At 41.9% G+C, this 26,971-nt stretch overlaps 1 protein-coding gene across 3 annotated transcripts in view; it reads left to right on the forward strand.

Moving 5' to 3' along the window:
* Positions 1–26,971, forward strand: part of pdgfd (platelet derived growth factor d) — a 45,854-nt gene that overhangs the window by 13,382 nt on the left and 5,501 nt on the right. For 2 of the 3 annotated variants that reach the window (XM_064301477.1, XM_064301478.1), the window contains 5 exons: positions 17,246–17,450; positions 18,174–18,354; positions 22,118–22,177; positions 23,416–23,617; positions 25,822–26,036. In XM_064301477.1, coding sequence (XP_064157547.1) covers positions 17,246–17,450; positions 18,174–18,354; positions 22,118–22,177; positions 23,416–23,617; positions 25,822–26,036 — 863 coding nt within the window. The remainder of the gene's footprint in view (positions 1–17,245; positions 17,451–18,173; positions 18,355–22,117; positions 22,178–23,415; positions 23,618–25,821; positions 26,037–26,971) is intronic. The other variant, XM_064301479.1, reaches the window with a different exon arrangement.

A 26,971-nucleotide genomic window follows, 5' to 3' on the forward strand; every position in this document is an offset into this window, starting at 1 on the left:
AGAAGATATTTTCGTTGTCACACCTGTATTACATATTATCATCAGTGGACAAATCGAAGAGTAAGATTATCAAACTACTGAAGAGTAATTTAAGTTATACTGTAGCTACACTGATAGTGTTTAATTCTAAAATACACGTAGCATCGTATGTCTATTTCAAAGCCTGAGAAAGTGCTTAAATGAATAATCGTCATGATATGCATTTACTAGACATCAAGACTTCATTGGTTTCAAAAAACCAAATGAGATTTTTAAATACTCTGAGACTGAAATTTCAGAAAACAAACATTAGGGTGTCACATCCACTGAATTAATTGCACCTTAGCCTCCCTCACAGTTTCTAAATAAAGTTAGCTCCTGCAGATTTGGCCTAAATGGGATAAGAGGGGAGGGAAAATACATGAAAGGTAAGATAAATTATAGGAATTAAAATAAGCAAAGCAGTTGATGCAATTTCAAAATGGGAATATGCAAAAAAATTCATTCAACGACGGTTAAGTTCCCATTTTCTCACAGCACAGTAAATATAGACAGCCAATCAAATATGGTGTGGGAGGTCCAGCAGTCCCAGCTTGCACCAGGAGCCCGAGTATGGACCTACCATACTCCACTCACATGAAAGTTTGTGCTTCTTAAGGCTGTCAATCTTGATTAGAAATGGACATCAACATATAAGTGAGGACATCAGATAATCCTGTGCATTACTTATGCGGGGAGTGGGTATGCTGGAGTTAATTGTACTTTCTTTAGACATACAGTATATGCAATTGATTCTTTAAAAAAGTCTGTTATTGCAGTTTACTGATGCTTTCTGAGGTTACAGAACACAGTTTGAAATATCTATGCCAACATCACTACCTCTCAATTTACCTGACATGGAGTTCAATGTGTACAGTGCTGTAACGCTGACAAAATTACACTATTTTGTAGTGACCCATGAAATGACACTGCTTGCTTTCTTACTGTACATTTGACTAGAACGTCTAGAACTAGAACGTCAGACAGAGGCATTTTCTCAGATTCAATGTACCAGTGGGGTGTGCTGAGAATGTATCACAGTCGCAGTATGCGGGTGTAAAAAGCGTTGTGATGTATTCAGTTGTCAGTGTTTTGTGATTTCACAGCCCTAAATTTAAGGTTGTTAATAGCTCATGCAGTATATACTGATGCTAAAAGTATGAGGTAGATCTCAGTTACAAGTTACAGTCATAAGTCAAAGTTCCCATATAAAAAACTGTGACAGGTATTGTAATCAATAATGTATGTGTACAGTGTTTGTGTGTACGTGTGCATGTGAGTGTTTGCATGCTTCCATAAGTTTTGTAATGAACATTCAGGGCCTTGGGCTTTGTTCTCCAGTTGTCTTTGTTCTTTTTTTCTTCTTTCACTCTTGTTTTTGCTGTCAGCCACCCAGGAATAAGATGCAATAGAACATGAGATGCAATAAGTCATGGTTCACATGGTTTATTTAGCAGTTAAGAATGATCAAAGACTCTTCTGTTAATTTCACGCCCGTAGGATTTACACAAAATTTATAGTCAAATAATTAATTCTAGCACTGAATTTAAAGAAAACGGTCCGAGTGTAGACAAGTTTTTCCAACCGCTCTCAAATACTGAATCAGAGCTACACAATGACTGTTGTCACGGATGGTAGTTTTTTTGTTTTTTTTTCGCTGTAGAACTAAATCAGGGTGAACGTGTTTATTGGTAGCAACAATGATATCATCAACACCAATACCACTGCTGCTCAAGGTAGCCTGCGAACGTGCATTTACAGGATTGAACTTGGCTTATTTTTAAATCCTGTTTGTGTGAAGGTTCTCGGCTCTTAAAAAAATTATTTGAGACCCAAAAAGTCTGACAAAGTATGACTTAATATCATTCCCATGATGCAATAAGAAAAGGAACTGTCTATAGTTATACTGTACACCAGGGCTAGGGTAAATATGGTATCCTGGTAGAGTGAGAGGGAGTTCATTATTTTCCTATAACTAGCACAAATAAACCATGTAACACAAGGCTATGGAGTAGTGCAACACATCTCTGCAACTATTTTATTCATTTCTACTTTTGCATGTGATATAAGTAATATAGCCCAGTACTGGGGCCACTCGTGCTTTAATTGCTTGAGTTGCCATGGGACAGTGCACAGTTGGGATGTAGTGGGCCTGAGAGTCCCCACCTCACCTCTCAGTCTGGCTCCTGCCGCCTGCCTGCACCAGCGATACAAAAAGAGAAGGCCTGTGGCACAGTAGCTGGTGGGCCGCAGAATGAAAATAAGCACTGGCTGGCTGCATGAGGACAAGCGTGCAAGTTTTGGGGAACTCAGGAAAAAATATAAAATGGAAATAGAATCTGTTAAAAAAACAAACGTTCTGCTTTGGAGGAAGCTATGCTAAGGGGCATAATTATCCTACCTCCTCACAGAAGCACACATCTGTGTTTCTCTGGATTTTTTGTTAATGGTAGGTCGACACTGTGATCACCATACAACCGACTCTAATCTTTTGCCGGGTGCCTGCTAGTCCACCACCCAAAGACTTACTCTCATTACTGCTTTGTTGCAATATTCCACAATTTACAACTACATAATGCAGTTTTTTGAAGTGGTTGATTGTTTTTTCTTGTTATTTTTTCTTTTTCTAAGTATTTGTATAGTTCAGGGGATTTATTGCAGCAAAATTACAAAAGGAAACTTTCCCCACAAGCACAATATTCAAAATACTATTGTATGAAAATTGTAGGAAGTGGGTCATTCCTGAACATCAATGTAAAGAAAATGGCTGCAGTCCCACTAGTTTCATATTTTATTGAAACTTACATCAGTGAACATTTCCCAAGCGACCACATAATGGACTTTTTCACTGCTTTTAAAATATTTCTAGTCCAAGGGGCTTTTAGTCAGGTCCATTTTATTGATATATGCTACATTCAATGGCAAGAGCCCACCCATGTTCCTCTGGGGAGTCTGTAATGGTAATGTTTTTCCCCTTGTTAAATATGTTAAAGTGAGCAAGTGGCAGATAGATGTTAACTGTCACTGGGCAGCAGACTCAACCAGTTAACTCTTTTTGCTATACTGATGCAATGCGTGTCCCTTGCACTGGTGGATGTGATATTTAATTGCTAGATTTGGCATGTTCTTTTTTTGGTACACACACTGCATTTTGTGTTTGCACTGGAAATATATTATGCTCCTTTCCATTAAATTGTTGATATTATTCCTCTTTCTCTTGGGCAGATTAATGTCATTATGTATTAATTACACTTCAGTAGATTTGGTGCCCCTTTTAATTTATCAGTAGATATGGTAGCTTACTTAAAACTAATGCCAAATGCACTAAGTCACAGGTTTTGATATATATATTCAAAAGACTGATGTCTGTTTAAAAGGTCTAATTACCATGGAACTCAGGTTTGAAAAGTTTGAGTCAGGACAAAGTGATGTGCTGACAGAATAATTATAAAGCTAGGGGCCAAAATAGCACTACATTGTTCAGAGGGAAGCCATGTTTACTGCTCTTTCTTTCTGTGAACTGACTGGAATGAGAGGTCATTATCTCGGTGAATCCCACAGTCTGGGATTTTAGTATGTGATGGGAATTATAAATACAGAGTCTTTGTATAAGTTCTGTGGATGCAGGTCTGAATATAATTTACTCATTTGGGGGGGAAAATCTTTATGTGAGATCATTCAGTATAGGAAATCGCTAAAGAGAGAATGAAACCAAGGAAGAATGACCAAGGTATTTGTGAAACGGCAGCGATGAACTTGACCTCATCGACTCTGAGCATCCGCGGTGTTTGCCATGTGTCTGGCCACGGATTGGGTTCCAGCAGCGACGGGGAAACCACTGGTTCATAAATCCTTCAGCCGCTTGCCAAACTTACTGATCCCAGCGAATGGGATTCACGACCTCCATTGTGGACTGCGAGCCGGACAGTGGACAGCTGTCGATTTTCGGGAAACCCGACATGTAGCTGTTCGCCACAGTGCCTCCTCCAGCTCAAGCCTTCAGCAGCACGGGAGGAACAGATGGAGTGGAGCGATTCAGACCCTGGGTGAGAGATGGAACTGGCACAGGAGATGGGGGAGGGGGAGGGAAGTGTGCGCGACTCAGCTGCCAAAACTTGGCTCAGGGGGGCAATGGAGTCCCGTGTTTTCCAGGTGTTTAGACCCAAGATTAAAGCAATGTCAGGACACAGGCTATCCTGCCAGTCCTTCTGTTTGGAAATGACCTGTTGGGGGAGGGCTGTGCAGGGAGGGTGTAGCACAGGAAGCCGTTCCTGGCTGATTTTGAAAAACAGAGCAGCAAAACATATGACAAGTGTTTAGGTCTGGCTGCTTATCTCTTCCCTGAGTGGTGAAGCACTAAAGCGGGCCCTTAATTGCTATGCAATGGGCTTTACCACCGTGTCATCATTGCAATACCAACACAAATGCTGTGGAGACAAGGCGGGTGCACTGGCCACTTTGAGACTGGACACAAATTAAATCGCCCTGAAGAGATTCTGAAGTTCTCTAATGCCAGTAGAAGACAAGGACAGGAACTCACAGAAAACACAGCAGAGGAACTCAATCGGCCATGTGCCAGTGAGGTTTATCTTAGTAACAAATTACTCAACCACAATTAATATCCCCCGTTTTAGATCAGGCTGAAAGGGCTATGAATAAAAGACAGAAAGATTAAGTTGTTCTCCCTTCATAATGAAACTGTGGGCAAGTAGGGAACAAGTTTGATAGTGCCAACACTCTCTCTGAGTAAAGAATGAAATTGTGGGGAGGTACTCATAGGCCGGGTTTCAAGAACTGTCGTAAAGAAGCGTGTTATGGTCCTGTGAACATCAAGGTCCAGAAGGGGTGAGAGAAGTCTCTTTTAATTAAGGGGGGGGGGATCAAAGAGATTAAAGATAACATTAAGACAGACTGGGCGTAGAAGGGCAAAATACATTCACAACACTGGCCATGCAAAGCTGAGCTCAAAAAATGCAAAATCTCTTTGCCCAGCCAGGGATGAAAATAACCTCGGGAGCAGGACGTTCACATATACAGGAGTTGACCCATGGAGATTGAGGGGGCACAAGCCTGCTATTGTGAAGCGAGTTTGCTAAAACAATCAGGGCCCTTTGCAGCACCTGAACGTGTGAAGTGCTTGGATTGCTAGGATCAGAGAGTGCCGGCTAGAAGAAATGCATCGGAGCGGGGCTTGAGTATGGGGTGAGAACGCTGGACCCAAGGTTAAAACGATTGGGTGGGAAATGGCGCAAGCAGAGGCAATAACTTAATAGCAGCCCGGGGGAAACATTCGTCTGTACAAATTGTTTACAGAATGTTTTACAGAATGTAACCTCAGCAAAGGACGTGTGCAAACAATCCAGTCGTGTGTTTCGACGGTGATCGGCAAAAGCGGACTTTTATCAGAATTCCTCCGCCCCCGATCCCGAAGCTGGAATGCTAAACTCCCTGAGGATAGTGCGAGAAAACCCGTCTGACTGACAGGAAGCCACACGTCAGGAAGAGTGTGAGCATCGCAAGGGGCCGCCTCCCCCTTCCGCTGATATCCATATTCCGGCGCGGCTCTGACGGGTGATTGATGCACCTCGCAACGTGCCGTCTTGCGGTCGGGCGCGAGCCGAACGCCAGGGACAGCTGCTAAACAGAGACCCTTGGTCCCGCTGACAGGTGTGAGAACGCAAGGCTATTGGCCGACCCAACACGCAGCGCGCTGAGCAGTACCGCGCTTAGATGTGTTGCACTACGGTCATGTCAGAGTGCACCTGCTTTGACGGAATCAGGCAGTCTCTGCGTACAAGATGGCTTTGTTGATTTCTGAGGCATTCTGCTAGACTTGATAGGGTGGATTTACTGAAGGTGTTAGCATGTGCAAAAGGGGTTCGCTTCAACAAAAGCAGTATTTCTATCAATGTCATTCGTCAAGATTGTGTGCAAACATTAGACATATTCTAAAGCCTTCAGTTCAGTGGTTCTCAACAGGGGAGCCGGGGCCCAAAATGGGGCCTCAGGGAGCAGACAGGGAGGCTGTGAGGTGACTGGAAACTTCAATCACGAAATATCAAGATAAGCAATCTAAATATCAGCTAAATAAATAGCACAAGGAAAGCAATTAATAGTGTATAAAATGTAATGACCTTTTTACTTTCTGTAGATGTCACACTCATGTTTGCCATTGGCTATGAAACATGGGAATTTCTTCATTGGAAAGTGTACAGAAGGAGTTGCGATGACAACAGCCAGGCAGGTTATTATGTCACCCGTTGGGAGGGAGACTGGAATATTTCCGTGGACATGGAGGGGGGGGGGGGTCTTGGGGAAATAAACTTTGAGAAGCACAGCTTTAGTTAACTTTTTCCTAAACCTGAAATACTTTTGTGTGCTTCACAGACTTTGATTTTATCTTGAGCAACCAGCAGACACCGGATATTGTATCAGTTTGGTTAACGTTTTACTGACATTCAGACAGGAACGTGAGATTTTCTTTAACCCATTTACTCATGCGATTGATCTACTTTCCACATCAAAATGTAGTTTTATTAAATTCAGTTTTGTGAAATTTGTACACATACATTTGTAATGCTTTGTCAAATTAAAAACACATACAAAAGTCAACAAATTAAAGAAAAAATTAAGAAGAAATGTACAAGCTGAAAAAACATTTCGATGAGAAACAAAGCTTGACTGCTCGGGTTAAAGCAAATGTCATGTTCCTGTTCGAGTGCAAGTAAAAGGTTAACCTTAACGACACATTCCACGTCTACCCCAGTGTGTTTTATAATACAAAAACATGCACATTTTTTTCCTGGTACAAACTGAAAAATGTTTCTTTATTAAATGCAGTGAGTATTGCAGCCTGAGACAGTGCGAAACACAGGTACGGCTGGAAGTGTGGATGAAAAACACTTAAGGTGTGATGGTGTAAATTGGACAGAGATAGAAGCTGCAAGTGCGACTCATGCTAAGACAGTTATGTAAGTGACAGAACATTAGTCTTAATTTACTCACTGTCAAACTGAAATGTTAATTTTTAGTACAGCGTAATTGTCATTACATCATAGATGTGCTATTTTTATGCACATGCATTATTTGCCTCCTAATGTATTATTATGCAAAAACAAATCTAAATGACATTTTCACATTTTTACACTATATGATCTCCTGCTATACAGTGCACTAAATACAATTACATAGTGTGTTTAAATACATGTTAAGCTGTGCAGTTGGTGTTGCATAGAGCCTCAGTGTTACTTGTGCATTCAGTCCAATCCGCTCCAGTCCGCTCCACATTTCAGCATGAGCTGTGATGCAGCTTTATCAAACTCCCTTTCATGTGCCATGCATATAGATTGCCTGTCTGTCACTTTTTCATATCATTCGTTTTCCCGGCCAGTGATGTTATATATAGCCAAAAATACTTATTGCTCTAACAACAAACAGATGGACCCACCACTGCCGCTGGCCAAGGCGAAATATTGAAGCAGCATAATTGATTAATTAGCCAATATGAAGCACTTTCAACTGCATATCTGACTCATCCAAGAATGCGTTTGGATTAGACCAAGTGCGTTTTACAGGTTTTTTATTTATTTTAAATTATCAACACCAGGGTCATTATTGACTCATCAGAAGGGGAAAGACAGTTTGCAGTTTTTATGCCATGCACAATTCCTTCTCTCGTTTACCACAGGAGCAATGCATGCTTCTGAGGTGCCATTACCATTGTTAATGCTGTCTGGAGGACAGGGTATGTAATAATAACAGGAGGTAACAGTGCTGGGGATAAAGTCCTCCCAGATGAACCAGCAGCTGGAACAATGGCTTGCTATTGCTATGGGTGGTCTAGAGGGAGGAAGAATAACAGTAAAGTAGAACTGAGACTTGCCATATGCTCTGGTAACTGAAGGGAACAAAAATCATTGTTTTTGAGAGTGAGTTTGCTGATGACATTGATACTCTGACTCATCACATTTCTGAAAGCCAGAATTATAATTTGGTTCTGACAAGTGAGGATAATCAAAACAGAAAGTGAGACAAACAGGAAAAGAATTCAAGGCAAAAAGAGAGAAAGCTGGGCAGAAGAAGCAACCTAGCTTTCAGGAGAGGGAAGTAGACCAGAGGTTTTAGCCTCCAGCAGATTGAACCATTGCTACCCGAGGCCATGCCCCTCGACCCTTGTTTACTGCACCCCTCTCCCAATAGTGTGCGTAAGCCCGTACTATGCTGCTGTAGAGGATGCAGGCTTTCTTTATTCCTGGGGCATCTCGCCTGTGGCTTCGCTCCACGGGGTGTCTGCTGTTTAACTACACGCTGTGTTCGTGGGAACAGGGAAACGCTCCTTCTGGGTGAGGCGGTGCTTGCACTCCCACGCGGGCCGATTTTGGGCGTGTTGTGCGTGAGGACGTGCGCGAGGACGTGGGGATGCGGCAGAAGCCGCGGCAGCTGGCCCGGTCCCAGGTGGGGGCGGGTTCAGCCCGTCTCAGCACACATGACTGCACAGCTCCGGCCTGGTTCTGCACCGTTAACGCTGCTCATTTTTATTCTTCTGTGTTTCTTTTTTCATGATCACTAAGCGTACATAATTAATTACACACCTTTCACCCTGTTTTACAGTTAGCAGTGGTCTAAGGCCATGAATTACAATTTTGGTAGATCTGTGTATATAATATTTTTTGCAGAAACAATGAAAAATAAACATAAGTGAACAATTGTCATTACTTAGTTTTAAATATTATACAGTTGTTATGACTCGATATGGGACCATTTGCTCCAGTAAAGTACTCACTGGTACATTCTTAATCACTTGTAAAACATGTAATCGGAAATAGTATATTTTTTGTCTATTGAAAATTACAAGTCACAACAATATATAACAATTCATCAGTTTACGGTTGGAAGCAATTACGTTGCTGATATCCCAGCCCAGCTCACCAGCTTTAATCTTTTTATTATTTTCAAGTGGAAAAATTACATAAGCACTCCGACATTTCAATGTTATGTTAATAACCTACAGTAGATAAAATGCTGAAATGTCATTAAAAAATTTTCATATATTATCAATAGTTTGTTTAACTAGCATCCTAGCGATAGCATTAGTCATTTGCATCTTTGCTGGCAAGTGAATCATATTATGGTTTAAAGCTTTTGTTTCACGATATGTCATTTTTGGAGTCAAAAGTATTAGCTTTACTTCTGTCTACCTGGTACACATTTATAAAGTATACATATATAAATATGCTTCCTGTAAACGATCCAATTTATCACAAACACATTCAGTGATGTTGAGGTCTGAACTCTGGGGTGGCCAGTCCCTTGTTCTAACAAAGCCAGCAGCTTGTCTTTTTAGCAGTGTCCTCGGGGGCATTTTTTGCACACGACAAAGAAATCGACAAGGTAAGGTGTGTTTGATAGTTGAATGGTAGTCACTTTTTAAGGCAAAGGGTTCTAACATAACTAATTATGGTAACTTTTGTTGGCAGAACACAGCTGTAACTGCAATTCAAAAGGTAGGGTTAGAGGTCATGAACCTATAGGACCTAAAGGTCACAGGTTCGACTCCCAGGTGGGACACTGCCGTTGTACCCTTGAGCAAGGTACTTAACTTGCATTGCTTCAGTATATATCCAGCTGTATAAATGGATGCAATGTAAATGCTATGTAAAAAAGTTGTGTACAGTAAGTCGCTCTGGATAAGAGCGTCTGCTAAATGAAAGTTGCTCACAAAAAGGTCACATTGATGTCAGCCTACAAATCACCAATAGCCTATATCTACCAGCACACATTTATTCTTTGTGGGACAAAGCAGTTGCATATGCAGGTGTAGATTACAAGATAAGATCACACAGTGCAGGAGACTCACATTTTCTCAAGCGAGCATCACGCATTTGTGTTTTCACCCTATATCTCTTTTTAATTTGTTTTGGTTTGGAGCCAGTGTCAAGTCTAAGAGAGTTAAATTAATTTAGCATGTGCACATGAGAGACACAAAACTAAAGGCTTAAGGCTAAATGTTTTGCTATCTTTGGCCATGATTTGGAAAAATGTTGCCTTGCTTTATCTATTTTTATGTCTTCATTTCCCAGAATAGCTAAATAAAATGTTTATCAAACAAAAGTGTGTAGCCTGTCTGTTGACTAAAGCCTGATAATTGCTGGAAAGGAGACAGATAGCTGCTGGGTGCTTATTCACTTATTTCTGTCCCAGTGTTCTCTGTGCAGTAAAGCTGGAGAAAATGCTCTGCGATGCCTGTAAGCAAGTTTGCTGGTGTAAAATGGGCTTTAGGCTCCCAAAACAAATACATAAAATAAAACAAAGTACCTTAGTTATCCCAAAGACAAATCAGCTTGTCATCATGTAGAGAAAATTGTGAAATCTCCCACCCCTAGTTATGACTTGTCACAATCAGTCATTCAGTGAAAATGAATTGAAGCAATATGAAACGCAACTATTCTTGAATCTGTATGAGGACATTATGTGTGTGTGAATGTCTCTCTTTCCTTCCCTCTCTCTCTCTCTATTGATTCTCATCGCAGCCACATGAAAACACATCAAACCTGTAAACATTCTATTTGCATCCCGCTGGCTCCCCTGACAGCTATTTTGGCCGCCCTGTGGTGACGCGGATACGTTATTGATCAGCATGGCTTATCACGTAGCGACGGGCCTGGCGGCTGCTCTCTGGCATTTAGCAGATCGGGTCCTCCTCGGTCAGAAAGCTTCCGTCTAACACCCAGGGGCCGAGTGTGAGGGAATCCTTAGGGGAGAAGGTTAATGGCACTGTTATTCCCCAACATCCTCAGCACAGCACAGTGTGCAGAAAGATTAAAAGAGCTGGACATCAGAAATGTGGGCCATGAAGCCTCAGGGAACTCGCTCACGAGTCAACAGCTGTACTGGTTTGGATGGGAAATCAGGATAGGAAGAGGCCTATGTCCCTCCCCTGGTAACAGTGGGATGGGAAGCCCTTACCTTTGCTCCACATTTAGGCACCTTAGAGCCAGTGGATATATTCAGTGCCCAAGTTTTATTTGTTCCATTTCCATGCTTTCCCGGAGTTCCTCTGAACCACTAGGCCAATTTCCTGGGGTCAGGGAACAATTACCCAGTTTTCCCAGTTGGTTATCCTGGTATTTCAGTTATTTCAGGAAAGTGTACTTTATCCTGCACTTTGTGGCTGTACGAGAGATCGACTGTCAGAAAAAAAACAATACATATGGGGTTTAAGGAACCCCTGAATTACACAATTACAGCCTTTAAGTGCATTTGACTCTTGCACACATGTATTCCCCATATTAGCTTTACCAATGCTTTTGGAGAGGAATTTATCATTTTTTAAAATTTCATTTCAATGTATTTTAGATAATTAATTCTTTCTTGTATCTTAATCATAAGAAAATATGCCAATTTTCATACTCTGTTAAGTATTACTGAAATATTGATTTGAATGCAGGATACTGCTGAATAAAGTGGGTAAATACCTCTCAATAGCCATGAACACTGCTCAGTGAATTGTGCCTAATTAGTAATAATTAAATAACTAATTGAAATGGATGATTGATAATTATGGCTTAAATGGTGTAACAGGTGTGAGGAGGTTGTATTGTCATCTCCCTGCAGGAGGACTGAATTGCACATTCAAGGTCGTTCATTGAGGATGCGGGGCTATGGCTATAGCAAATGTGTTATGACTGATTGATTGATTGAAGGGTTTCAATGTCATGACATAATTAGAAAAGAGACATGTGAATGACAACCTGACCATGATGCAACTTGATTTCTATGATTTTCTGCATATGTTACAGCCTCTACATCCAGAACAAGTGGCACTCTCCTGTAGTGTTTGAGGTCAGATATCTCAAGGTTACATTAACATTATATTAAGAACACCCAGCAATTAGCATGACAACAATCGCATCAGCTACTCTTTGTTTCCATGAGGCTTTTAACAAGGGGAAAATACATTAATGCTACTTTTATACATATATATTTCTTACTGTACATTATACCTGTTATTCTTGCTGTAGGCACAATAAGAGGCAATATGATCATATATTATAGAAGATTTTAGATTGCAATATGTTGCACAGACAACAAATTTGACATTTCATGGATAATATTTAAAATGACAGACAAAATCCCGAAAGAAAAACCATGCCATATGATTGAGTGTGCGCAAGACGCAGCGAGCGGAAGAGTGTAATACTGTTTGACAGCAGTGCGATTAGAGTTATTTGTCTTGCTAAATAGCTGCGTTGGGGACACGGTTTATCGGACACGCATTGCTGCATGATGCGCACAGATCCGCTCTCCGTGGAGAACAGACGCCACGCTCTGCACCGTCTCAGACTCCGCCCGCAGCACAGCGCCCGAGCACTTCAGCGCTGTGATGTCACTTGTTTGCCATGTTCAAATACAGACAGACACATTATTGTAGAACAATTACAAAACAATTAGCCCTTCCATCTTTCATATTGGAAATAATATGCCATGTTTTTTCAGTGGATCAGTCCAAAGGACATATTGGTGAAAATATTAAGCAATTCTTTTACAAAAACTTAACTTGTGGGGATGCAGTTAGTATTACAGCCGTGCTGCCTGTGTCAGCAGATCTCTGATATTTGGGGAGAGATGCTCTCATTGATAGCCCTGTGATGTTAGGCCCCATTCAGGGACGCGGTATCGCTGGTCACCCTAAACAGTTTTGAGAGAGAGAGAGGGACAGGGCGAAAGAGATTTTTTTAAATTTGGGGAGGGGCAGGCTCCCTGTTGTAGAGCCGCATGGTTGGCAGCGCTATGGCACACAGAGCGCCGGGCGGGCCGGGGAGCGCTTTGGGAAGCGCCGGTCCATTACTCTCGCAGAGGTGTCGTTTTATGACTCGGGCCGCCTGCTGGCCCACCAGATTGAGCGCACTGGGAGCACAGAATTACATTAAAGCAGGCCACTTCATCTTCCTGACTCCTTCCCCCCCTCTCAATAGCAGAGAGAGCGGCCGCTTGGCGCAGGCACGCTGGGACGCCCGTGGAGGGGCCTCGCAGGCCAGCAGTCGGGCAGGCAGCAGCCTTATTTGAGAATTCTGGGAATGATTTCACAGCCCCCGAGAGAAAGAAATCCTCTTGTATGGGCATCTTTCATTCCTCTTGTAGACATGATGGAACACGTTTAAAGAACATCAGATGGATGCTCTGCCCTGAAAATGAAACTCTGCTTTTAGTGTCCCAGGGCTCCCTGCACAGTGTAAATACAGCCGCCAGCAGAAAAGGCAGACGCGGGAACACCCGAAACTCAGATGCAGAAATGCTCAACCATTCACGGTGTATCGCAAACCGTAAAAAAATCCGCTTTGATTATGATGCACACTGAAGCGCCAGACAGGCAAATAAAAAGCTGTATTTCCATGGCTGAAGGTTATGTTTTTAGGTACAGAGATGTTCACTTCTACTCAACAGTGTTTCTTAAATCCAAAAACTAAATTTTCATTTTTCATTCTGTTTGTTAAATGTAATTGAATCCATAGACATGAATCCATTCTCTAAACTCCAATATCACTGTAAGGTTAAATAAACAATTCAGGTGCAATAAATATTTTACGTGTTATGATTGTAAATTCAATTTACAATCAATTATATCATTTTTTATCACCAGTGTTTTCTATTGCTTGACACAGAATAAGCAATACAAGATTGAGCCCTGACCGTTTATGTGGGAGCCACCCTGCTACTTGCATTGCACCTGCACGGTTCTTTCCGCAGTCAGCAGATGGCCATTCTTTGGCCAACACCCCCACAGCCTCACCTCCAGGTCTTTACCGCTCGTCCACTTCTAATCTGCTGTAGCAGACTGCAGTTACTGTAGATATAGGGTTGTCACTGTGGGAGGTCGCACATTAAAATGGCACAGAATGGCACATACTTCCAGGCTGCCCTGAAGTTCATTCATCCATAACCATGAAAAATAGAGTGACCTTCCTTAGACACAATGGCCCCCTTGCAAAGCATAATCCCCTAGTGCCGAACACCACCAACATTTTGCACTTTTGATAAAGAGGCTGCAATTTTAATTCCACAGCCATTTATGTTGATTTGAAAAGAGCCATTCTGTCTGTAGTGCCTAATGTGATTTTGTGTTAGTCCCTCAGCTCCCATCAGCCTCCTACCCATTGTGTGTCCTCTTTGGGACTAAAGCTTCCTGCGAAACAAACTGGGCACTTTACCACTTTGATTGGACTACATGTCTGAAATGTGAATAGTTTTGTCCTGAAGTCTGAGGTTTCTCAGGCAGTGGTCAACTGTAATATTTCCCTATTAGTCGTAAATGGTTTATTCTGCCCCTGCCAAAGTGACAGGCCATTAAACTTCTTTCTGTGAGAGTTTTAGATTGCTGTTGATGTAGCCTCAGGGCAGTGTAGTTATAGCTAAAAGAGAAGGTTTGTTTACTTTGTTTTCTCTAGTATTACCCCCCACAACAGCCATATATCCTTGACTTGATAGTATGTTCAATTCAGTTTCTTCACATAAAATTTTTTGGATATTTCCAGGCTTTCACAGTCAGTATGTGCTGTTGAGATCAATCATCAGTAGCTGCATACTGTAATTTCAGTTTTTCTATATGTTCTTCAGGTAGGAATTCAGAACAGCTGTTGAAATACTGCCCCAGGCATGAGTGAGTGTTTAACTAGACTAGAGAAGGTATAGGGACCTAAAGCTTTTTATTTGTTTCAAGTGTGGATGTTCTGGGTATGGCTCATGTACGGTATGTGTGGAGATCTTTTGTTTGTTTTTGTTTGTTTTCTATTAGGTGATTACATTCTTTAAATCAGGATTTCAGTTGAAATCAGTTGTGGATGCATCAACTGACGAAAGGAGTGGTGAACACGTACGTCACCCTCTTGCATTTTAAGCCGAGGATAATAGGGTCTGCCGATTCGACTTCAAAGAGCTCGCCGTGACCCGTGCGCTGTAAATAAATTGCAGTACAACACGTCTGGAGAGGGCAGAACCACCATTTTATTTCCAGAGGTTATAAACAACCATCAGCTCCCCTGGAGCCGGTAAACTGGGACCATCAAAGGGCCGCAGTTTAAAGAGATTTTTAATAGTGTTTTTGTGGACTTCTGACCAACACACCCACAGCCAATTGTTTCACATCGTGTGAGTGTAGAGTGGAAGGTTTATAAAAAAATAAAAATAAAAAAAGCTTACATTTCAGGAAGTGGCTACAAAGTGCTTTCATCACTCAGCTGATGAAAGCCCCCATAAAATGCTGTTTGAGTTTGACTCTTCCTGTTGTACAGATAGTTTTATAGGAGGTAATTACTGTGGAATTCAGTCCGTTTCCAATCTGTCTGTCTGATCTGAATGGAAGGGTGACAGACTTTGGCCAAAATCAAATACTCTTAACTGTATACCCCACTGCAATATATTATTTTGAATTTTAAGTAGACAAAGGCTGCAGTTGTTTTCAGCGAACTTCAAAATTAAATTTCAATGGATGATTTTTAAATAGCCACTATTTTGTTGTATGCGTTCATTTTGTAATATAAGTATGTAATGGCTTGGATGTATTGAGGATAATTTCACAGCTGTCACAGGTGCCCACAGAAAGGTGTAGTATTCACTTATTTTGGAAAGATTAGGTGCATTCCATCAAACTGTCTCTTCACTGGCCAATGTCTCAATCAGACATGTCCTCTTTATGCATAATGGACTCCTACTTAACCTAAATGTGCATTCCCAGAAACTTGATTTAGGGTTAAGTTTTGGTTTGGGGCTAGGCTGTGATCCCTAGATAGTACAACTGATGTCATTTTGTTATACACCTACTGTGTAGGTTACCATCCAATACCATTAGCAATATCGGTTTATCTTTAAGGACTGTAGTAGCATTTTAAAAACATTTTCTGTGAGCTACAGATGCTATTGTTGAAAAATGATAAGGATGATGCATTTAGAAAAGTGGTCTGGGAACACTCCAAGTTATCGGATGAATCAGATGAGTTTGTTGCCTTCTGAAGGTGTGATTCACGGTTTTCTCCACAGCAATCCAGCTTTCATGTATGGGTATCCTTAGTAACAACTCTTGACCCTACCATATTGTTCTGTTGCCACAGGAGACACAGCAATAATGTGACATATACTTTAATTCAGGGTGAGATAGACTGGGGGAGTACAGCAAGCAAGCTAGTATATCATATATGTCAAAAACGTGGGTGTGTTCGAAGGAGTGGACATATTATCTTGGAATGAGAAATGTTTGAAATTATATATGTATGTGTTTGCAAATAATTTTTTTCCATATACTCAAGTGTGTTCCACTCAGCCCCCATCGCCGTCTTTCAAAGGAATTCCTTTCAAAACCAATGGACTAAGTTGCTAATTGACAAATGAGGCTTTTATAAATGAATAGTTGCATGAAACCACTGGTTTGAGGAGCATGTTATAGGCTTAGATTTGTTGCCGTTTGTCATTTTAAGAATTTTAAAATGAACAATTAAACTGAATGCGGTTTGGGACTTCCTACCCAAAAGTGGCAAAAAACGGCAAAGCTACCCGTTTACTACCATCTTACTGGCTGTTTAATAACTGCTTAAAGCAGTCTCTCTTACTTTTAGTAAAATAGCTATGACTAGCAGGCTTCACATTGCTGATAAACGGTGCAAATATTTCTATTTATACACTACAGATCCTTGGTAAATGTCCACCCACATACCCAGCACGATCATAGGAAAAGGACATGGTTTTTAACCCTTTAGTTTAAGTTGCTTTAAAAGACCTCCACAAATACATCTGCCTGTTCTTCACACTGTGTTTATCACCACTCATAAAACATGTACACCTCACAGAGTGCCATTTTTACTGTCATTTCATGTCTGCATTTCCCGTCATGTTGTTGTCTGTATTTCTATTAAAATGCCTTTATAGAATTGTGCTTTTAGTTTAAATCCCTCTTAAAAGCTTTGTTGCATGAGCAATTAAAAATAGTAATACATTTAATTTGATAATTCAATATTGTAGTCAGTGGTAAATCTCTGATTAAACTAAATTATCTTAGTGAATCGATCTTGCTGTGACTGACAAGTTCAGCATTTGTTTTCTCTTGTGTTTATATTGACTGGGCTAACTGTTGTTGTGTGTAGTGCTTTTTGCTTGTTCTTGTTGTCTCTCGTCTCATGCTTTTTTTGTCGTGTCCCAACGATTAAACACACTAACTTATACAAGTTGTGACCACTAACAGACAGCAATCACCTCACAGACTTGTACCGAAAAGAAGAGACCATCATAGTGTCGGAAAGTGGCCAGATTCAGAGCCCTCGCTACCCCAACAGCTACCCCAGAAACCTGCTGCTCTCCTGGAAGCTCCTCTCTCCGGAGAACACTCGGATACAGCTGGATTTCGACAGTCACTTCGGCCTGGAAGAGCCAGAGAACGACATCTGCAGGTGAGGGACACATCATGTATTCCCGTAGCAACGTTACACAGGGAGGGGACGTTAGCAGAACGCAGCAGCAGCTGCTCAAACTTGATAAACTGAGTTTGAAATCCCGATTTCTGGAGATTGTACCCTTAAAGTTTTCCTCCTTTAATCCTTCCACCCTTGAGATTTTGTTTTTACAATAATCAGCTGTCTGTAATGGTTCTAGCCTCTGTTTAGATGTCTGGCGAGAGTACGGTCTTTAGAATACCAAGGGCTTTCTTTCACCCTGGGAATAGAGGAAGCAGATTAACAGTTTACTACCATGACATGACCCTGATCTCCCATCAGTTTAAGTGCTAGCTGTGAAAAAGACAACACACCAGAGAAGGAATCAATGATTTTCAGACCACCCCGAGATGCATTTTATGAAGAGTAGAGGGGAGGGAGGGGAACAGAGAGATGGGGGGAGAAAGAGAGATTTATGGCATAATCTTCACGCAAGCCAGAATCATCTTCACTGATGTCCCCTCTATGTCAGATTATCTGATTCATGATGGAGCAAGTCCCTTTTTTGGGGGGGGAGGGGGGGGATGGGTAATTTACAGAGGAGTGAAACAGTCCATTCCTGTGGTCCTTTTATCTGCCACTGTTGGGCTCACGGTGGCCTTCAGTAAACACAGGGCTGAGAAATGAACAGTTCCGCGTGCCTCATCCACTGTGCCCTGTCCCATCTTTCCTGGCTCACAGATATGACTTTGTGGAAGTGGAGGACACATCCGAGACTAGCACCATCATTCTGGGGAGATGGTGCGGGCACAAAGAAGCTCCTCCCAGATTAACTTCCAAAACCAACACCATCAAGGTCACTTTCAAATCTGATGACTACTTTGTGGCCAAACCTGGATTCAAGCTCTACTATTCTCTAGTGGTAAGTGCTGCTTCAGTGCCTCTTTAGCAACATGAATTTTAAGTAAATGGCATAGCATCAGCAGAAGAGGAACAGTGAATGTTTATGCCATACTTATCATTGAAAATCCCAAAATGAGAGTTAACTATCCTCTTGTGTTGAAAGTTAAGTGGAAGGAAGCCCTGAAAGAGATTGGTCTGCAAGGTCCAAGCAACAGAAATAGCTCCACTATATGTACTTTGCAAATACAAATACATTTTTTAGCATTGGGAATAGTTTTTAATACCAGATGATAAGCATATCTTCTCCTGTATTCTTGTGTCTGTAGTATCACAAGAAATGCATCAACTGTTCCAAATGGTTCTAGAAGTAAACCATTTTCTGAATATTTCTGTTTAATTGACTACACTAAGTAAATCAAGACTAGAATTAAGTTGGAGAAACAAATAAGACAAGACAATTACTTCTGTCATTTAAAAATTAAACAGATGATTTTTCTTTAAATAAAGAGTCAGCGATTGTTCTACAGCATCTGCCCGGAACCCTTATTAAATAAATTACTCATCCACCCACTCCTTTCCAGTTTTAGCAAAGCTATTTTGAATAAAGAAAATTGCACTTTGTCTTGTGATATCTTTTGCTTCAAGTGACAGCTATACTGTGGCAGAAACAAGTTTAACTAAAGACATAACTTGTTAAAACAGTAAATTAAATAATCTCTCATGAACAAGCAATGGCATCCTAGTCTTCATTTGCCCTCCTCCAGAATACAATGCTGTTCAGGCACAGCACTTTAAAGGGTTTGATTTTCTCAGAGGCACCTTTTTAAGATAGCGATGCAACGAGCAATGAATGAAAAGCAAAGAAGCAGATGCTAGAGATCATATCTTCCAAACAATTGTTTGACGGAGCAACAGTAGGAAAGATAATGGTCTGGATGGGAGAAAGTGTATGACGTTTTTATTGCGGTCAGCTTTCTCAAAAACAAGTTATTAGTGATCTCCTCTACTGGCTTGCTACGCGTGAGATTGAGTGTTTTCTGTGCATACAATGTGACCTTGCCTTCCTCATATCCATAATTTGAGTATTTATGAGTGTACATATATTTGGAAAACATATGGGTGTATAATTACAGATAAAAGTTAATTACAATGTTGTCCTGGTCATAAATCTTAAGACATTAACAATGGAAATTCATAACTAAAATTATGAGACTGTTGCTAAACGGGGGTTTTAAAGAAAGTGCATTCAGGGCTGTTTTTTTGTAACACGTTAGCGCAAATAGCATCAGCCTGCACAGGTCTCTATTAAATCATGGAGGTATTGTAACAGCTGTCTGATATGTATTATTAAGTGAAGTTTCAGAACACTGCAGTCTCATTACGCAGCATGAGAAGGAAGAGCTCTCCAGGTTCAGCTCCTCTCTGCTGACAGTACACACTGTTCACAGACAGGGAGCAGGGGGTCACTAAGGTCAGGCTGATGCAGCCCCATCCCACTGAAAACACTTACAGGTTGGCTGTCGGTCAAATGGGAAGCGTTTCGAATGAAACCAACAGCACAAATGAAACCGAAGTACAGTTATCAAGAGATATCAAGAGAGAACCAGGTAAATTCACAGCTTGTGAGAATAGGGGCTGTTGGTTTTTGTGTTGCAGGTTTTTTGAAAAAGAAATATTTCACATATCTTTGCGGCACTGCAACAGGAAGGGAGAGATGTCACCTTGTGAACACATTTCAGTAAACTGTCCTTGGCTTTGCTCTTTTACCTGCAGTACAGTTGGTTACATTGGAGAAAAACTGTCTTTGGTCAGGCTTAGACTTATAAACCAGTCCTATTAGGGCCAACATAAAATTCACAAATGAAACTAAACACTCTTCATGACATCCAATGTTTACTGGCTTGTTCTGGAAATTTTAAATAACTTTCAAGTTGAAATGTTAAATTATACTCGTAAAGTCATCCAATGAAGATTTCCTCAGAGTGCATTCACCCCTTTAATCTGAAGGAATGATGTCTCAAAGCAGGCATGTCTTGTGGGTAATTTGTTGCAGGGACTTTCCACAGCAAGTGTATCTTGTTCTCCTCCTTTGCATTGTTGGTCCCACCAGATGACTAAATGAACAATGACTCAATGCCAGGGGCACTCATTACACCCTAGATCCAGCTGTTTCGCTGAGGTCATGGAATCCTGTAAACACTCAAGCTCAGATCTGACCAAGAATTTGCACATGAATGAGAACTGGACACAGGATGCCTTTGAAGTTTGCCCCCTTATTTAGTTCAGGTTTCACGACTCAGCGCGATTTAGGGGTTTTACTCAGCACAAAGGAAATGCAGTAACCTTAGACGTAACAACCTGGTAATGAAGAGGTTCTTAATCAGGATGGGAATTACAGCTGACGCTTCTGGAAATGTGATAGCGTACGCATCCATTGTGCTTAACGCAGATCTCCTTAACGCTTCACGGTTTAACGTGCAATACTGCTCTGACAAATCTGACATCCTTTAAACCACTGATTACATCTGATTCCATTGGTATAATCTTCATGTTTTGTCTGCCTGTCATATTATATAACAATATGAGTTCTGGAGGTATTTCTGTTCCATTGCTCGCAAAGGAAAATATACACAAAAGCCAGATTCATGAGCCTTCCCACATTGCTGCAAAAAAACCTTTTATCCCTAAAAAAATGAACAATATTGCATAAACCGTATGTGGTCTTGGAAAGGAACGTGCCTTTTAAGCAATGGGACAATAATCTAAAAAATGGCAGTATCTTTTTTGCCATCACTGCGGTCACCACTGTAATATGATCCAAATAGTGTTGGCTGATGGCTGTTATTTTAGGTTCAGAGCTGGAAAACAAAGGATCTGAACAGCAGTTGCAATATCTAAGTGTTTCTCACCCTCCTCCCTAGTGTAGAAATGAATTTCCTCTCTAGACAAATGAAGACTGACTGCACAGAATAACAAGGGGGGGGGGGGGCACAGGAATGCTTTTTTATTGTCATGGTAATACCTTTGTGTGAGAAGTTGATAAGGTGCTCACCTTCTGCATGGAAAGATCTGGGAAAAATGTTCACACCGCTGGACTTTTTGCTCCCTGTCTCTCCACTAAATGACAACACGAGCGATGATCTCTACATTCGCAAAACACAATGCAGAAGTAATGGCAGTCAACTTTGTGCACTCAGAAAAATTAAGTTAATGTTTTGTTTCGCTGTAAATCCAATCTCCCTGGAGACAGTTGTCTTAATGAATTTAGTTTGTTTTTCCTTCCTGTGCTCTGTGACACTGTGAATGCACTGATCTTAAAATATCTCAAGAGAAGCAGAAACAAATGTTTGATACAAACAGAATCTCTGCATACATTGATATGAATTGCATTTTTGAAGGAAGTTGGCCGAGTCTTTTTAATTACAGAATTCAGTCCTGGCGAGATGCCGGCATTGCGGGGTTTCACATTCTCTCTCAGGTTTAATGACATCATTGGAATCACTGAGTGGATGGGAGCTGGAGTCACCTGATACTCCTTGTACTAATTAGCCCTTGACCAAAGCAGACCTCAGAATTCCAGAACATGTCCCATCTGAGACTGAACTTGGCAACCCCTTATGCGTGGCACGCTCTGTGTTTCTTCTGTAGCGAGTAGCGGAGAGTGGAACATCTCCCTTCACACTGCTTGCCTTCAATGCGGATTGAGTCTCATGGGTGCAGATTTGTGTGTCTGATTCCTGAGCTTTTATTTTGTTTTGTTGGTTCTACCCCCGCTCTCCCAGGATGACTCCCAGCCCTCGGCATCAGAAACGAATTGGGAAGCAGTCACCATCTCAGTGTCGGTAAGCGCTGCGCTGTGCTGCCCATGACAAATGAAGACCCGGACACGCTTCCTCCCACCCACAGAGGGAGAGACGTGCACACTCGTCCTGCGATTCGCACAATTCATTAGAGATAACGCGAGAGAGGGAGAGAGAGAGAGGACTGAAGGCATGTCTAATTATCATACAGTCTTTCACCCTGTTCAGAGTTTTATAGGTCTTATACACCCTCCTTCACCCTCCTCTCCTCTATTGCAGCTTTCACAAAACGGAAATGTGAAAATGACTGTCTTGTGGTGACAAGATGTATCTTCTGCTCCCCTCAGGTGGCATTTTGTCCTCCCATTTGAATAAAGTCATTACACCATAATGTCTCCCACATTATGAACTGATAAAGGTGTCATTGAACACTTTAAGTGTGCTCTTAATACTGAGCAGGGACAAGGCCTGTGATTAGAATGGGCTGTCATCCAATGACTGATTTCATAATAACCAACTGCAAGAGTCAGCCGCTGCCCGTCATGCTAAATGAGCAGTATTTAAGGTGACAGTGATGCAAATTCTTACCATTATACAGAGTGCAAATATGTACAGACGTACAGATACAGAGGCACACATACCACAAGACAGTGACCCCAAGCAAACCTCAAAATCACTCGAGACATGATTAACTGACCACCAAATTACTGTTTCACAATGCCCATCTCTGTCTTCAGACTTTAACCTGATCAAAAATTAGTATTGAAGAGGTCAGTCCACAAGTGCAAACCGAAGGGTCTGGAGGGGGTTGAAAGATTCGATGTAGAGGCATGGTTAAAGAACCCCCCAATATGATCCCTAATCTGAAGAAACACGACAGAAGACCACTCAACAGTGTTATCTGTGCACAGAGAGATTGCGAAAAAGGGCAGCCAATAATTTTAACACATCATTATAGAAAATAATTTTTTTGAGCAATTGTATTAGTGTAATTATTTTTTGAGCATAAAATCCAGCTCAATGCCTGTACAATTTGTTTTTTACAGCCATTTCTCTGCTTGTCATTATCAAGGGAGCCAATAATTATTTACATTTATGTTTCATTAATTGGTGATTCATTTTGAATTAAAAAAAACAATCCCTGTATGACAGATGTTCATCAAGCCAAATAATTAATTGCAAAGAACAGCATGCACAAATAATTCATATTTCACAGTACAAATTATGCGTGGAGTATATACTTATAAACTCTTCTCCTGCCCTGCACCCCCACCCCCAAGGGTCCGGTCGCGTTTCCCCCATCAGTGACCGACACCCCGCTGACCGCTGCAGCCCTGGACCAGACCATCGCGGCCTTCGACACGGTGGAGGAGCTCCTGAAGCACCTGAACCCAGACTCCTGGCAGGATGACCTGGACAGCCTGTACAAGGAGACTGGACACTACCGGCCCAGAACCTTCCATCATGACCGCAAGCACAAGAGTAAGCTCCGCCTTTAAGTCTGTGCCCATGCAGAACTCATGTCCAAGGAAATAGGTTAGTGATTTCAGCTATTTGGTCTATCAGTCTTCTCCGTTAGCTTTCGATAAATATTTGTGTGCCACTTTCGGTGAGAACAATGGGAAAGGTCCTTGATCTCCCTCAGTGATGTATAGCTTTATTAAGCCAGGGGAGTTTTACTCGTCTACTCGTATAAGAACAATTAGCTTCTCAATAAAAATTTATGAACATAAAATAGCTTGTTGGTACACAACACAAGCTTCGCTTGAACTTGTGTTACATTTCAGCTGTAACCCGGGATATCTTTGCCATTGCACACTGGCAAATATTAACCTCGACCACCAGGTAATATTGGATGATTTGCCCCTACAATTCTGCCAGTTAAGCCACTAAGGGTGGTCACGGTTTCCTATCGCCAAGGTTCATCTCCTCCGGTTCTACAGGTTAACTGGGCAAAATTAAGGACAGCGGTTAAAGCTAGGAGAACAGTACCGCTTGTGTCCAGTTCAGGCAAGCCCTAAAGGGTTGGGCTCAGGACATGCTCAGGACATCCTCAGCCCAGCCCAAGTAAAGCCCCCAGGGCAACCATACCCATGGCTGTTACTGCCAAAGTAACCAGTAACCTTTCATATAGAAGAAAGGAGCGAAGCTAAATATTCACATGAATCAAATGAAGTGTGTGAGGCTTGGCCAGGCCATTTTCCTGCATGCTGTTCCTGCCCGGGCTTTAATTTGTCAGACCGCTTCCCTTTGATCCCTTTCACAGTTGAGGAAAAACAAAAACATCTCAAGTCGTGTTCAGGGACCCGAAACCTCGTATTTTCGCCGCGCTGACCCCTCTCTATACGTGCGCCCGCGTGTCGAGCCAACCGCAGGCCGCATGGGTTTCAAAGGCCTCCTGCCGGGGCTTCAGAGGGATCACTGCTTCCTGAGTAAACACTGTAGACCAGCGGTGCCTTCCCAGATCCCCCTGTGCGTGATGGAGGAGCTGCCGCAAGCCCTAATGCAGAGTGGACCCTAGGCTCTAATTGGAAATTCAGCCTGAGCAGCCAGCCAGAAATGTTACTGCGGTCAGCGTTTACCTTTATTTTCATTACGGGGAGAGAAAAAACCTTTAATACCTTCTCAAACTAGATAAACAAGGGATATGAACTCCTAATACCCCATGCCATGTGAAACCTGGCCTCTTGAACCCATTTGATAGACAAGGCAGTTTTGCAAATGTCCCACAGCACACATTTTTCCCTTTTCCATTTAATTTACATTCCCCTCAGCCACTCATCCCCTCCCCAACACAATCCCCCCTTTGCAACCACAGTAACAGAACAATTAAGAGAGCTCAATTAAAATGTAATTTGTCTTAATTTTTCAAGCAAATGAGAAAATTAGATCTCGGAACTCAATGCAGCAGACCCAGTCCAATTACGTTGTTTGACGTCATGTTAAACCTCTGGCCCTTCCGTAATGCAGCCTATGCCCATAGGCTAGTGAAGTTCACCATCTGTCTGCGTTTTCATTCCCTTTCTGTCCAATCATATTTGTCTTGGCATAAGCAGTGGAAAATTTGGGTGATTTTGTTCAGATTTTTCTTTGTTAAACTTCCATTGACACACTGGCAGCCTTCTCAGAGAAGGAAGTGTGAGCCTTCATAAATTCCATAAGCAGTGAAGCTACAGAATCTATCAACAACTTCTATGAACCTGTGAGAGAGAGAGGTGTTTGTGTGGAAAGACTATGCTTTCCACACAAACATTGCGATTTGTTCAAACCAGTTAATCACTGAATTACACATGGTAACTCCACCCATTTTAAGGGTGATTGAAGCCTCTCTCTTCCATTACTAATCCAAATGTTCATTGGAGATAATCTGGCCAGTACAGACTGAGCCTCCCAGAAGGTACTGTTTGAACATCTGTTGAAAGAATGAATTTATGAGGATATAAAAAGGATCACTGTATCTCAGCAACATGAGCCAAATATGTGGGTTTATCAGTAAATTAAATTAAATGCATAGCAATATCACTTCAAAAAGTCAATAGATATCCAGTTGCCCGTAGGAGAAATAACCTTTCCACGCTTATACCAAGGTGTAATGGAGTGTTTTCATTGGCAGTCAGCCCTCTAAACAGAGACCAGGGCATTTCCAGAGGGACTAGGTTTTTCCACTCACCTTCTCCCTCCCCTAGTTGACCTGGACCGGCTGAATGAGGATGTGAAACGCTACAGCTGCACCCCGAGAAACTTCTCTGTGAACCTGCGGGAGGAGCTGAAGGCCACCAACGCTGTCTTTTTCCCACGATGCCTCCTGGTGCAGCGATGTGGAGGAAACTGTGCTTGTGGGACAGAGGACTGGCACTCTTGCTCCTGCAACCCTGGCAAGACTACCGAAAAGCTGTACGAGGTACTCAAAACCATCGCCTTCACCCCACTCTGTTTCTCTTCTCATCTACACCTACAACCTACACACACAACTGACCTATGTTGCCATACCCTCTCTGATCATGCAGCCATGATTCAGCAAAGTACAACCAAGCTCTTTGTAACTCCTCCAGCCAAATCAACTCTCAGCCAAAATCAACCCTTTAACATACTTGCACCCCACAAGAATCCTGACCTGTCCCACCCCCCCCCCCCCAACATAGCATAATTCCCCACCATACCTCTTTCCAGTACCACCCTCAGCCCAATTTCTATCTGTGCCACACCACCCCATCTCTAGTCAGCATCGCTCACAAACCCACTTCTACTTCCACGTTCCAAACCCATTTCCACACATGTAATCCACACTGTAATCAACTCCACATTCACCCATACGTCCATGGTGGAAATGTCACATTTCTCTAGAATACTGCAGAGAAACTGAAGAGCTGATACCATAACTGGTTCCATATGGGCAACATTTGGCCTGGATTAAAAAGGATTACTTATGCTATACTGTTACACGTGGTGCTACCTCCAAATTTAGTGCATGAACCAGCATTATATTATAAACCATAATATTCCTCGGCCTTCCTGTTCATCAAAAATATTAGGGCCGCCATTTCTTATTTCTCTGCCTGTTTACATAGATCTGCCTTATGAAAAACCCCTAAAGACGTGTGGCAATCTCCTTGGCTTCATCACATTCACTTCCTGGAATGAGGCAGGCCATGGCTCTGAGTGGTTGGAGCTCAAGGGTAGAAGAAAAGCAGTCCCGGTTTCCATTTTGTTCAAACATGGCTTTCCTGTGGCGTCTGGGAATGTGTCTGCTAGTTCACTCCCCGGCTCTTATCAGAGCGTTCATGTTTCTTATTATAAAACACAGCTGCCCTTCACTCTGAAACTACAATATTATCT

Source organism: Anguilla rostrata, chromosome 12 (genome assembly GCF_018555375.3).
Source record: "Anguilla rostrata isolate EN2019 chromosome 12, ASM1855537v3, whole genome shotgun sequence".
Taxonomy (NCBI): domain Eukaryota; kingdom Metazoa; phylum Chordata; class Actinopteri; order Anguilliformes; family Anguillidae; genus Anguilla; species Anguilla rostrata.